At 39.1% G+C, this 13,354-nt stretch overlaps 2 protein-coding genes across 3 annotated transcripts in view; one reads left to right on the top strand and one right to left on the bottom strand.

The window, feature by feature from the left end:
• Positions 1 to 3,567, top strand: part of LOC122631219 (AF4/FMR2 family member lilli-like) — a 20,029-nt gene extending 16,462 nt beyond the window's left edge. Inside the window, exon 7 of the mRNA XM_043816626.1 lies at positions 3,427 to 3,567. Coding sequence (XP_043672561.1) covers positions 3,427 to 3,455 — 29 coding nt within the window. The 3' untranslated portion in view covers positions 3,456 to 3,567. The remainder of the gene's footprint in view (positions 1 to 3,426) is intronic.
• LOC122631220 (protein naked cuticle-like) overlaps positions 1 to 13,354 on the bottom strand; it is an 18,786-nt gene that overhangs the window by 2,165 nt on the left and 3,267 nt on the right. The window contains exons 3-6 of one of the 2 annotated variants that reach the window (XM_043816628.1): positions 3,524 to 3,717; positions 1,774 to 2,226; positions 891 to 1,192; positions 76 to 366 (exon numbers count right to left, since the gene is read on the bottom strand). In XM_043816628.1, coding sequence (XP_043672563.1) covers positions 76 to 366; positions 891 to 1,192; positions 1,774 to 2,226; positions 3,524 to 3,717 — 1,240 coding nt within the window. The remainder of the gene's footprint in view (positions 1 to 75; positions 367 to 890; positions 1,193 to 1,773; positions 2,227 to 3,523; positions 3,718 to 13,354) is intronic. The other variant, XM_043816629.1, reaches the window with a different exon arrangement.

The following is a 13,354-nucleotide window of genomic DNA, read 5'->3' as shown; positions in this document are numbered from 1 at the left end:
TGTTGTTGCTGCTGCTGCTGCTGCTGCTGTTGTTGTTGTTGTTGTTGTTGCTGCTGCTGCTGCTGCTGCTGTTGCTGTTGTTGTTGTTGTTGTTGTTGTTGTTGTTGCTGTTGTTGTTGTTGTTGTTGTTGGATACCGTGTTGCCCCCGCGTCTTTCTCAAGTTCCCTCGCGTTTTCGTTGGTAATTTGGAAAATGCAACCGTGTGATGGGAGTTTTCCCGAACCGGTTTGTGATAAGTCGTCGTCGATTGTCGAGACTCCGAGGGTGGTCGACAGCTTTGATTGTAATTCGATGTTTGAACGTTCGTTGGCTCGACATGTGGGCTTCGAGATGGAACGCGTACATGTTCGTTTTGATGTCGTTTCCTGGAAGATCGGTACAACGATTATCTTTTTATCTCGAAGATGATACTTTTAAGTGGTATATACTTAAAACATTGGGAAAATTTTGTAACGTACGATTGTTCTTTAATCTTATCTTTCTTTTTTTCCAAATATTTCCAATAACACACGCTTTTGTTTAGTTCGTTTTTCCAAAAAGAAAGTACTGAATTCTAACGAATATTACAGGGTCGTGGATGCATTACTACTTAATGATATCAATAACTAAAATCATACTTTATATTTTGTTGCTCCGAAATGCGTCAGTCGGTAAAACAGTTTGTCGTGTCATCCCGTAAGCTACGTGATATAAACATATAAACAAATGTATATTTACTGATGATCTTTATACGTGACAACATTTTCGTTTACAATATTTCCAAACTACTAGCAATTTGTTTTCGTTAACTTTTTACAATTCTCCGGTGATAAAATTGCAATCGATCATTCATCGATGCTTTCCTTTTTTATTTTACCATTGCTAAATAATATCATATCTGTTGACCCACCTCGGTGTATGAAAACTGAGATTGTTCTTTTCCATGTTTGCCTGTATAATTTCTAACAGTTGTTGCCTCTGAAGTGCGCCGCTACGTTTTCGTTGATTCGTGCTGAGTAAGGGCGTGAAGGGAGAAAAAGCGGGCGAAGTATCGCTGTCGTCGCTGACATCACCCTCCGAACTGTTCGAATAAGGCGATGGTAAATGAGGAACAGGGCCGACCCTCCTACGGAGTTCTTCCTGTTTCACGCGGCTGCTTCGCGTGTTCTCGGCGTCGTCCTCGCTGTGCGTCTCTGCTTCTCTTTGTTGCGTCTAAAATAAAAAGCTTGCGATGAGGAGAAAGATAAAGAGAGAATGAAAAGAAATACGATCGCTCTCTTCTACCGGCCACGGTATAGCAGTATACAAACTACCCCATAATTTATCGGACCACTTTCAAATTTACCGCTCGACCGTTCGAAACAAGGAAGAATTCAAAATACTCGAGAGTTCGGGGATCGACTGGCCCCCGCTGTAAAGACTCTCTTTTCCCTAACGAAAAAGAAAGAGAGAGGAAAGTAAAAAAAGAATAAAAAAAGAAAAAGAAAAGAAAAAGTAAAAAGAGAAGTTCAAAGTCCGACAACAATACGAAGCGAATATAGACCGAAAAATAAATTAAATAAACAGAGAAACTCGGGCGTAGGTATCACTTCCGTTAGGAGGAGGGCACACACGTTTTCCAGGAAGTTTTCTTCCTGGTAGGGAACACGAAATAATCTCATCCTTTGTGCGGTCTAACAAAATTTATTGGAAGAGAGACGGTCTAACGTATTAAATGAGGGTGGTCGCATTCATTCGACCGAACAGAGAAAGAGAAAAAGAAAGAGAGAAAGACGAGACTCATCGTCTCTCACCTGACATCGATGCCGAATAGGTCTTCTCCTTCTAGGAACTTTGCGCGAGCCATGAGTGGCATGCGTCTGAGTTGTCGTCGAGTGATGATGATGACTACCACCGGTACACGAGGCCGCGTGCTTGACGTGGCAGCAAGGCGAATTGGCCGGCAGACTCGTGGTAGTTGTCGTCGTCGTAGTGGTCGTTGTCGTTGGCCCTTGCTGAGAATTCGGGCAGGTGGTACGCGTTTGTCCGGCACGCTGATCAGGCGATACAGTCAGCTTGACCTTAATCGTTTTACTGCCGCACGGTGGCACTTGGATGGACCTACCAAGAGTGTCGTAAATGGTTGTAACCAGACCGGCTATATCGTCCTTCGTTATCTTTCCATGCCCGTCGAAGTCGTAGAGCGTAAATGAAAACTCTTGCCTCCTTCGATCACCCTCCGCAACCGATACGTCGCACTCGAATTCCTGCGAAGAACGCACCAACCAACCACTTTTTTTGTTTGCTTGTTTGTTTGTTTTTTGTTTTCTTTTGTTTCCTTTTGTTCGTTTTTATACGTAGGAAAAAGATGAGGGAAAGAGAAAGATTTTGACTTTAGATCCCTTCGCGACCGTCGTAAAAGAGAACTTTACGATAGTCGGACAGTCTCGTAGGACAAGTTTCTTGTAAAGTTTCTTAGACGGGTCGAGAAATACGAGATAACCTGAACTTGACGTTCGAACGTATCGATGTCGATATCGATATCTTGGTAGGTAACTCAAGGATAGTTAGGATCTTCGGTGTCGTTCTATTTTCTTCTATCGTTATATATTTATCATCTTCGCGACTACTACTAGAATGTATTACTTTCAGACGATCTTTTTATTGGATTTGATTTTTTTTTCTTTTTCTTTTTCGGGTAGAATTTTTTGACTCGAAACAGGAAGAATATTGAAACATCAATAGAAAATTAAATACGTTGTGATATCGTTGTTTTAACGTTCACCCGATATTGAATCACCTTATATTCCCCACTTTATGCATATATGCGTTAGCTGTTCTAACACAGGATGCCAGACAGCGACCACCACCGGTAGTAGTAGTCCCCAAGTACGATACCTCTCGCGCTGCCACGTGGCACGTAACGTGTTTACACGAACTTGTTCACGGGCACGTAACAATGGACCCGACTTCCACGAAATGACCCTTTTATCGAGCAACCATTCGAGCTCTACGTTCCGATCACATAGTTCGACAAGAATTTTCTACCGTGAACCACGAGCCACCATATTATAATCGTATTTCGTCATATCGCGGACGCATTTTTCTCGAAAAAATTATTAAAATGTAAACTTGATAAAGTAAAACCTTTTTGTCTCGTCTAAATCTAATCCTCGCAATTTTATCAAGATTGTCCGAAAAAAGAAATTCCCTTTCTTTTTTTTCTTTTCTTTTCTTTTTTTTTTTTAACTTTACTTTTTCCACTCACGTTCTCCACGATGAACGTTTTCTTCTTATTTATCAATACATTTGGTACGAAGAAAATAACGAAAGAAGAAAGAATGGAAAAAAAAAAAAAGATTCAACAGACGATCACTTCCGATTTGTGATGGTCCATGAGAAATTTCTTCTTTCTTCTTCGTTGGATCATTATTATTATCATTATATTTATTTTCTTTCTTTCTTAGACATCTTCATCGCAGTCGACAAGAAATGAAACCGAGAACTGAGGGACTAAAAAAAAGAAAGAAAAAAGAAAAAAGAAAAGGGAAAAGTGGATGGTACCTCGAAGCTGAGCTGTTTCGTCGTACTGCTGGTAGGCCGTTCGTCATTTCCTGGAGCTGGTGGTGCCGGACTGGCAGTTCCATCGACCGTAACCTGTGGCGATTCCGCTGGTAGCGGGGGTGAACCGGTGCAGGGCGTCGCGACGCTCCCTAACAGTTCCTCCGAATCGCTGCCCTCGGTATTCCCTCCGACGACTAAAACATCCAATATCGAAATTCATGAAATGAAACGGCTTTCTTTTTATTCTTTTAATTTGTTGTTGTTTTTTTTTTTCATTTTTATTTATTCCTTTTTCTTTATTTTCTTTTTTACTTTTTTTTTTTTTTTTGTAAAACAGGAATTCTAATAAAATTCTAACGAATTCATTCAAGTGGAGTTAACGAGTCAACCGTTTGAAACGATTCTGACACGTTCAACGACCCCTCAATTCAAACAAAATATTGAACTGCATACTTCTCGGAGCGCGTATTGCAACAAAACATGAATCATTCTTCGAAAACTCCTCGGAAGATCATCGTCAAAGCGATTTGGCTCAAGAGGAACGAATGACTCGTTTCGCATATCTTTAGATTTTATTTTTCCGAGTCGTAAGAATAACGATAATATTAACTTATATAATAACAATGTACCTATAATGTACAATAAATTAGATTTAATAGATTTCAAAGTTTATCAGAGAATTTATATCGCGAGATCATTTTTAATACGATCGATACGTGATCGATCAGAAGGAACGGCATAATTAATTTTATAACATTCTTTACGATATTACACCTCGATAGCCTTCCCTTTGTTTTTTTATTCAACTTCCTTTGAACATTATCGCATACCACGTTGAACGTTGCATAGAAATAGAGAAATAGAGAGAAAGAGAGAGAGAGAGAGAGAGAAAGAGAGAAAGGAGACCGATTTTATTAATGAAACATTACTACGATGTGCGCGAAAAAATATAAATGATATATCATTTAAAAAATTTCATATTATAATACAAGAAAGAAAAATATGCTTGGAGAGAGAGGTGGTAATAGCTTTGAAAAATGCTTATCGGCTAATCTTATCGGGAATCAGTCGGGCAATTTATCGAGTCGCTCGGATATCCGTGCAACGATGAGAGAATTCATTTAGATTCAACGGTTAATCGTATGGCCGTTAGTGGTAGTGGTGGCTGGCTTCGCTTGGCGGATCAAACGACACCGACACGACGAGCTGGGACGACGACTGTGCCGCGCGAACCTCTGCCGGACGTAATTCCGTCGTCCAGGCTTTCGCTGCTGTGTTATAACTATGGGGCTTGCTGCTCGTTGGCTTGCTTCGTTATACAAATGCTATGGTATATACAACACCACAGTCTTTACTATTGCTGCTATTGCTATTGATAATACTGCTATTGCTGTTATTGCTGCTGCTAATGTTAATAATGTTGTTGATGCCGATGCTGCTGGGCAAAATGAAGAAGAAGCAATAGCAGCAATAGCATCATTGTAAAAGCATCCTGTATCTTAACGTAAAGTTCCATGCCTAAGAGCTACTATTTGCTAACATAAAAATCTAGATAAACGCGATACATAGTTCAATTTTTATCCTGAATTTTTTTGTGATTTCATTAGATGTTGTTATCGCGATAGAAATAAAACCTAACAGGAAAGTTGTACTTTGACGAGCAACGTGATCGTCCATCTTCGTTGACGCTCTCGAGTATAACGGTATATAAAATCCAAACGTTACCAACTCTAGTTACGAAGAGAAAGCGAGAAAAAGAGGGAAGAGGTTCAATAAGAGATTTTTTTTTTTTTTTTCTAAAATGCATCATTTTGTAAATATAAAAAAAAATGAATGGGATGCATAATTTTGTAAGTTCAGGCAAATAATTATACAAAAAAAAAAAATAAAGAAAATCGTAGGTAAAGAATCCTAGATAAAAAAATAATAGGAATCGTATGCAACTTCGTCGTTATTTCAATGCAATTTGTATACCAAATTACGTTGCATTACTCGTTAAATAAAAGACAACGACCCGGTCAAAGAAGGTTTCGGTGTCATAGTAAATCAGTGTAGTATGGTCGACACGCATACCACAAACCGTCTCTCTGACTCACTGTCATTCGTTCGTTCGTTCGTTCGTTCGTCGTAATGCAGGACGGTTCAATCGATACCGATCTCCGTACTCGTTTTTCTCGTATTTTATTTTCACGAAAGACGAGTTTTACTTTGCTCGTTTCGAAAGAGAACATTGTCTATGGGACGTTGAAAGCTTGGATATCTATCTCCCTTTTCGTTATTCGTCTTCTTCTCTTTCTTTTTTTCTGCTTTGTTCAGTTTATATATATATATATATATTTGTCTTCTTTTTTAATCAAACGTAAAAGAGAATTGAGAAAATAACAAAAGGAAGATAAAGATCGAGAGACAAGCTTTCAGTTTTCCCCACAGGATTATCATGGAAATCGATAATCTATGCTGCGGCTTTTACAATAGTTTTTCCATAATAAAAAAAAAGAAAGTATATAAAACAAGTTCTCTCTCTCTCTCTATATATATATATATCAGTGAATCATGAACAATTTAACACGATCCAATACCGAACCGCGATCGATAGGTTGAGAAACTCTGTACTGTGGTACAGAGTATAGACAATCGAAAAAGAAAAAGAAAAAAGAAAAAACAAAAAAGGAAAAGAAAATAAAATAAAACGAAAAGAGAACCCTACTTCACGCCGAAAGATCGTCATCAATCCTACGAGGACAGAGAAGAGAGCATAGAGAAAAGAGGAGGAGAAGGAGAGTTATTCGTTTTTCGTTCGGTCGGCTGTCTGTAAAATTTTCCGATCGTTTACGACAACTCCACCCCCATAACCGACTTTCTTCTTTTTCTCTCTTTCCTCTCTTTTTTTTCTTTCTTTCGTACATCTTTATGAACGACCGTGGCCGCATACCGTTCGTAGTAAAGGTTCGGCGCTTTTAAAAGAGATGCTCTCTCTCTCTCACACACACACATTCTCTCCCACATTCTCTCTCTCTCTCTCTCTCTCTCTCTTTCTGCCTGGCGGGATCCGTAGCGATCTAGGTATTTTCCTAGAAGCAAAAGTAGCGTCGGTCATCGGTCGAAGAACCGAGCACACGACGCGTACACACAACACACACACAAAACACACTACACCCGCACACCGCCAAGAACACACAATACATACACTCTTTCTCTCTCTCTCCCTCTCTCTCTTACTCACTCTGTTTTCTTCTCTGCCCGAGGCCGCTATTATTGTTGGCTTCCAGGAAGAGAGAAAGAGAAAGAGACCCGACCGAACGGACGCCTCTTCTTTTCCTTCCTCACTCTTTCTCTCTCTCCTTCGTTTCAAGTTCTACGTACCTCTTCGTACCATACTCTCTCTCTCTCTCTCTCTCTCCCTCTCTCTCTCTCTCTCTCTCTCTTTTTCTCACTCACTCTAATACATACACATACGTAACATGGTGTATCACCGACAGAAGCAGCAACGTTTCTCTCTCTCTATCTATCTATCTATCTATCTTTCTTTCTTTCTTTCTTTCTCTTTCTCTTCAGGCTCATCCCTTTCGTGAGGCCGCCTCTACTGCTGCTGCTGCTGCTGTTGCTGCTGCTGCTGCTGCTTCGACGACGTTCCTCTTCTCCTCTCTTTCTTTTTTTCTCTTTCGATTCTTCTCCTTCGTCTTCTTTCTTTCATTCTTCTTCCAACCTCCCTTCGTCATCCTTACCAAAAGCCTTTTTACTCGTTCCTTCGCTCCTTGTCCCCAGTGGTGCGTACAAAGCAGACGGCATCTTGTTGCGAGCAATCTCTTTTCCACAGAGAGGGGGTCTTCCTAATTACCCGGAAGGAAGAGAGAGAGAGAGAGAGAGAGAGAGAGAGAAAGAGAGAAAGAGAAAAAATATATATATATATAGCGCCTAAGTAAAAAGAAAGAAGGAAAGAAAAAATGACGAAAAACGATTTCGAGAGGGTAAGAAAAGACCAATTATCGAAAATGTTCCTTTCGATTTGGTAAAAAATTTTGTAAGAAACCGGCAACGTATTATCACAGTACAATTTTCTCTATAAAAAAAAGGGGTAGAAGAAACAAGAGGGAGATTGCTTTACCATGCATTTCTATTATCCTTCTTTTTCTCTTTTTCATCCACGAATATTTGTCAAGTAGGTATCATTATATACTTATGTACTTGACGATGTAACTTTATTCTTTGTCTTAGACCGACTATGCGATTCTACTACTTAACTACTAACTTAAGTTTTCTTCATTTTTATAATGGCTGGATATATATCTACGTAGTAATATCAATAATACATTTTTTCAAGCATTTAATCGATCTTTAAAGTTATTTAATAATAACAACCTTTACGGTCGGATATTAGAAATTACAAAAATCGATAAAAAAAGAAAAAGAAGAAAATGATTAACAACGATACAACACAATTTGAAATACGTACGTCGTATATTAATTTGAAAAGTATCCAAGTTAAATACACGCAATGGATGCACAGAAGTTTGGTTCATAAGAGACGACGACTTATCTCCGATCTCACAGATCAATTTCCTCCCGGTGATCATTAACAGACGCTCAGTCGAGTATTTCTTGTTCTTTTTATAGTCCCTTTTTAGTGTGTCCGAATTCTCCCTCCCTCTCTTTCATTTATTTCATTCTTTCTTGGTCGTTGTTTGTCAATAAATACGCTATGTCGGTAAGAGGGACCAAGAAGAAAATCTCCAATAGATTTTCTCCTACTTGTCTCGAATAATAGAAACGCGAATAAAAGAAGTAACGGATGGTCGAAGAAAAGATTGAAAAAGAAATTCTTCGTGAAAGAAAGAGAATTTCTACGTCGTCTGCTTATTTCACAACGTTCGTAACTATTTCTCTACTATCGAGATTTCGTCTGAACTATGTGTTGAGTACATATCTACGTTTTACTACATATGTACGACGCGTATCTACGCGTAGGTACATAAGATTTAATCGATTCTTCCAATCCCATTGAAACTTGCTCCGACGATGATAATCATCCCTTATGTAGAGCTGAATCGGTCAAATATTTGATGAATAATCAAACAATACCTACTACTCTACACGGGATAGTATTGATCTCATAAAGTCATGAGAAATAATAGGCTCGTAATATTACGTGCGAAAGATTCAAAGAAGTATATAAAAGTGGATTTATGTATGCACAGGTAGATATGTTGTTATCGAAATCACAGGCAAGTGTTCTAATTAAAAATCAAAAGTTAATTAAGTTTAATAAGGAAGCACGAGATAATGACACTTTACCGAGATGCTCTCCCCTTCTGTCATCGTCGTTGCCCCGAGTATTACGAGTGTGTCCTTTGTAAGCCTCCGGTACCGAAGTGTCATCGTTGAGATAAAGATCAAAATGAGTTTATAAGAGACACTTGAAATATTTTAACGCGCGCGCGCGTGCGTGTGTACACAGATAAAAAGGATTTCGCTTCGTACTACGTGCTTCTTCATACAAAAAAAAAAAGAAAAGAAAAAAACCAATTACAAAAAAAAAAAGAAAATGACGATGACGACGATGATGATAGTACTAATATTAATAATAATAAAAATAATTTGTTAATTAAAAAAATTGAATATTTCGCAAAGATAAAAAAAAAAAAAAAGAAAAATTCAGTAAAACGAGTGGCACTATATGAAAAAACTGAAAAGATTGGTACTAGATATTACGTAACTTTTTGTATACACACGTGTCTACGCATGCACAAATTATAATAAAAAAAAAAGAAAAATGTTTAACATTCTTGTCTATATTTTTTTCTCCGTGAAACGTTCGTTTCATATAAATGATATTAAAGTTAACTCGAATGTCCTTTTCACGAGGAGTCGTATGCGATCTATCGATCACGTCGCATGGCACCTATGTATGTAGGTCGAGCTATTGCAGAGGTTCAACGTCACTTAATATTCCGCCGTGTTTGTTCCGCTTTAGAAATGGAGTCGGGGGAGGAGGGAGGCCGAGAGGAAAAGGAAGGTGTCGATAATATGTAATTGGTAACTATATCTCGTAATGACGTAACGACGAAGTTACGGTACTCCGCGTGAAAATAAAATACCCTAACTATTCTCTCTTCTTCTTCTCCTTCTCCTTCTCCTCGTGTACTTCTTCGGCCGGTACATCGTTATTTCCGTTCGATGCGCCCTACTATATTTTTATTTCCGTTCCGTATGCGCCGCCATTTTTAAATACTCTTCCGCTGTCCAATGATCGATCGTTCTCGCTCGCCTCAGTCCGACGGAATTATTCCGCGTGATTTTAACTCGACGAACGCGTCGGAGAACCTTTTGTTCCTACTTCCTCTCTTCCCTCCTGTCCCTCCTTCCCTCAACCCCCTTTTTCCTTTCTCTTTTCCTTCCTTCTCCTCTCTTCTCTTTTACATTTCAATGAAAACGGTAGAACGGTATAATATATTGGCCGAAATAAAAAATAAAGGAAAGAAAAGAAAAGAAAAAGGAAGAAAGCTATTATAATCGATAAGAAACGAATGGATATCTAAGAAAAATATATCGTTTAGAATCGATATATGTAAAGTTCAAGGGAACGAAGGTGCGCAGCACTTTTGTTTCATTGCTATTAAATAGCTGGTATAAAAACAACCTGGAAAAATAACGAAAACGATGTCGAATGAATATTACCGAGTTTTGCGGTTCGTCCGCGTGTATAACCGGGCGTGGAACGGTATTTATGCACGTGGAACACAACCGGAGGCCCCGAGCCAAAGCAAGCATATAATTTAGCCCGTATTTAAAAGCGCACCCTAAAGAAATTACAGGGCGCAAGAGCGTAATAAATATCATTGCGATATATGTACCTACGTGATTTCGCTTTCGGTCAAACCGAACGTCATATTTTCAACTTGCCCGTTTCAACTTTTATACCACGTCGAATTGTGGTATTGTGAATTTATTTAATTACACAGAGACAGACGGAGAACACAGACACAGCACACGGACAGACAACCCCTTGTTGCGAATTTTGATGCTTTATCGATTCGATTCCTCTTACGAGTGAATATCACGATATTCAGGTATCCCAATTGATATCGATATACCATGTACCTATACATACACACGTTTTATGGTTAAACGTTGAATATCGTTATAATCCAATCCGCGAAACCCCATAAAAACCTAAGTAGATTACTTTGCGTTGTAATAAATTCTTCTTAGATTAAAGAAGAAAGTGAAAATCTTTAAGGTCGTTCGTTATAATCTTCTTCGTCGTTGTAGTCACGCAAATATCTCGTTATTCTGGAATTCGCTGTAAAAAAAAAAAAGATAATAAAAAAAGAATTTTATCCGCGTATCATGGATCCTATGAAAAACCTTGGGAGAAGAAAAGGAAGATAGGAATAAAAAAAAAAAGGATCCGCTGAGGGAAAAAGCTTTCGAAACGATCCTTTAACGGAGCAGCAATTTCTACCTCGATTTAAAAGTCCATTCGCGCGGAATGCTTCTGGTTACAATTAAAATATCGACGTTGGACAGAGAGAAGCCAAGAAAATAGGGGAGGGGGTTTAGGAGGAGGAGGAGCGAGGGAAAATCACAAAGAAGACTTTAACGTGAATTCGTCGAATCACTGAAGTGGTTAGGGAGAACGTACGCGAACGAGAGAGAAAGAGAGAAAGAGAGAATGTGAGGGTGGGTGGGTGGGGGACAGAAAAGATACAGAAGAGATACAAAAGAGATATAAAAGAGACTGAAAGAGAAAGAGAGAAAGAGAGATAGAGAGCGAGGGAGGGAGAAAAAGAGAGAGAGAGAGAGAGAACGCGCAAAGAGCAAAGAGCAAAAACTTCAACAAAACCGTGTGGAAAGGAAGAGACGAAGATAAGAAATTCCCCTTTTATGGTGACGAGTAGAAAAGAGAATAGAGAAACCGCGTGTACGTATATTTTCTACCCCTAAGCACTGCCTAATGTATCTAATGAACTCACGAGAGGGTCCGATAATTAAACTCCACACTCGCGTGTCCCTTGTGCGTGTACTCGTTGTATTAGAATCCACCATCATCCACCATCATCGTTATTAGAGCTACCACATACCCACCAACTGTGACTCGTAGAGTTGCTTTCACCACCCTTTCCTTTTGAAAAAAAGGGAAAGAAAAGAAAAAAGAAAATAAAAAAGAAAAAGAAAAAAAGAAATACACAGAGAGGAGAAGGAAGAGGAGGCAGCTTCGACGTATAAGCGGTACGCTTTTCCTTCCCTTTTTCCTTTTTTTCCTTTCTTTTCTTTATTTTTCTTTTTCTTTTTGCTACTTCTTCCTCTTCTCCTTTTTCTTCTTTGTAAATCGCCCTCTCTGTTTGCTCGCTCGTAATTTCTATCATTGGATAGAGGCAGGCTTTTCCAGGATATAAACTCGTTCTGCACCCACCCACCCCACCCTCTTTCCCCTTCACTTCTCTCCCATTCTCTCTTTCTCTCTCTCTCTCTCTCTCTTTCCCTCTACCTTTCTCTGTCTTTCCGTCTCTCATTCTCTTTCTCCTTCCCTCTTTTAGTCCCTCTCATCGTGCCGACAGGGGTTGGGGTAATGGATAACCGCCAGACGCGCGTGACATAATGCATACGCGTACGTGTGTGTATAGTACATAATCGTAGGTGCGCTCGAGCGAGCGCGATGCACGCATATCCGTTTCTCCCTTTATTCTCTCCCTCTTCTCTCTCCCTGTCTTTGTCTCTCTCCCTCTCTCTCTCTCTCTCTCTCTTTTATCTTTCCCCATATCGTGAATTTCGTAATAGGCGAGACAAATCGTCAAGAATTTCGTGAAAATATAATTCGTTAAGCGAACGGTCGGATCATCCAGCGTCCCCTGATTTTTGTTGAAATCGTATAATGAAAAGAATCCGTGCGGAATAAATAAATCGTCGCGATGCACCGGAATTATGTTCACCCTTCTTGGTCAGAACGCGCGCGTGTAAATCCCCTCTAGCGAAAGATGATAGTGGGCGAGAGAGAAAAGGGTCGCCGTAGAGAGATTAACAATGGCATGATAAATGAGAGATTAGAGAACATCGATTAATCGCGCGTAACGTTTGACTTTTCTTTTTTTTCTCTCTTTCTCTTTTTCTTTTTCTCGCTCCTTTGATAATTCTTCTGATAATTTTAATAACTCTTTTTTTCTTTCGTTCCCTCTTCTTCCAATATCTCACCCTCTCATTCACGATTGTTTGTTGTTCTTTTTGTCATCGTTTATTACTTTTTGTTATTATTTATATATGATATATGCTTTCGATTTTTATCGGTCTCTTTGAAAGTGTTCCCTGACGAATAATTTTCTTGAAAAGTTTATGAATGAAAAATAAAAAAGAATAGGACATATATATATATATGTGTGTGTGTATATATATATACACATAAGTATATTTAGAATTCGTCGAAAGAACGCGCACGCAGCCACCCGCAACATTTTTGCGAGGCGCTAATATAATACACATATATATATACCTACATATATATATGCATATACATTCACATTTCATTCGTAAAAGGCGTGTAATAAAGAAGGCGGAAGGATGAAAAGGAAACGAAAGAGAATCGCGTGGTCGGCCGTCGTCATGTCTCTTATGCTTGCTGCTTCTCTGCAACGACGTTATGTATATACTATGTATATGTAAACGTAGAGGTAGATACAACGCGAGCGCATTTATTCGTGCTCGTTCGCTTCGAAAATATACCGGAGAGAAATAGAGAGAAATAGAGAGAAAGAGAGAGAGTGCATATAAAATACGTGCACGGTTGCACCATGACGCAAACTATAAAGAAAAGGAGAGGAGAGAGAGAGAGAGAGAAAG

The sequence above is a fragment of the Vespula pensylvanica genome, chromosome 8, assembly GCF_014466175.1.
Source record: "Vespula pensylvanica isolate Volc-1 chromosome 8, ASM1446617v1, whole genome shotgun sequence".
NCBI lineage: Eukaryota > Metazoa > Arthropoda > Insecta > Hymenoptera > Vespidae > Vespula > Vespula pensylvanica.
Note: the sequence above shows the minus strand (reverse complement) of the source record. Positions and strands in the feature narration are given on the sequence as shown.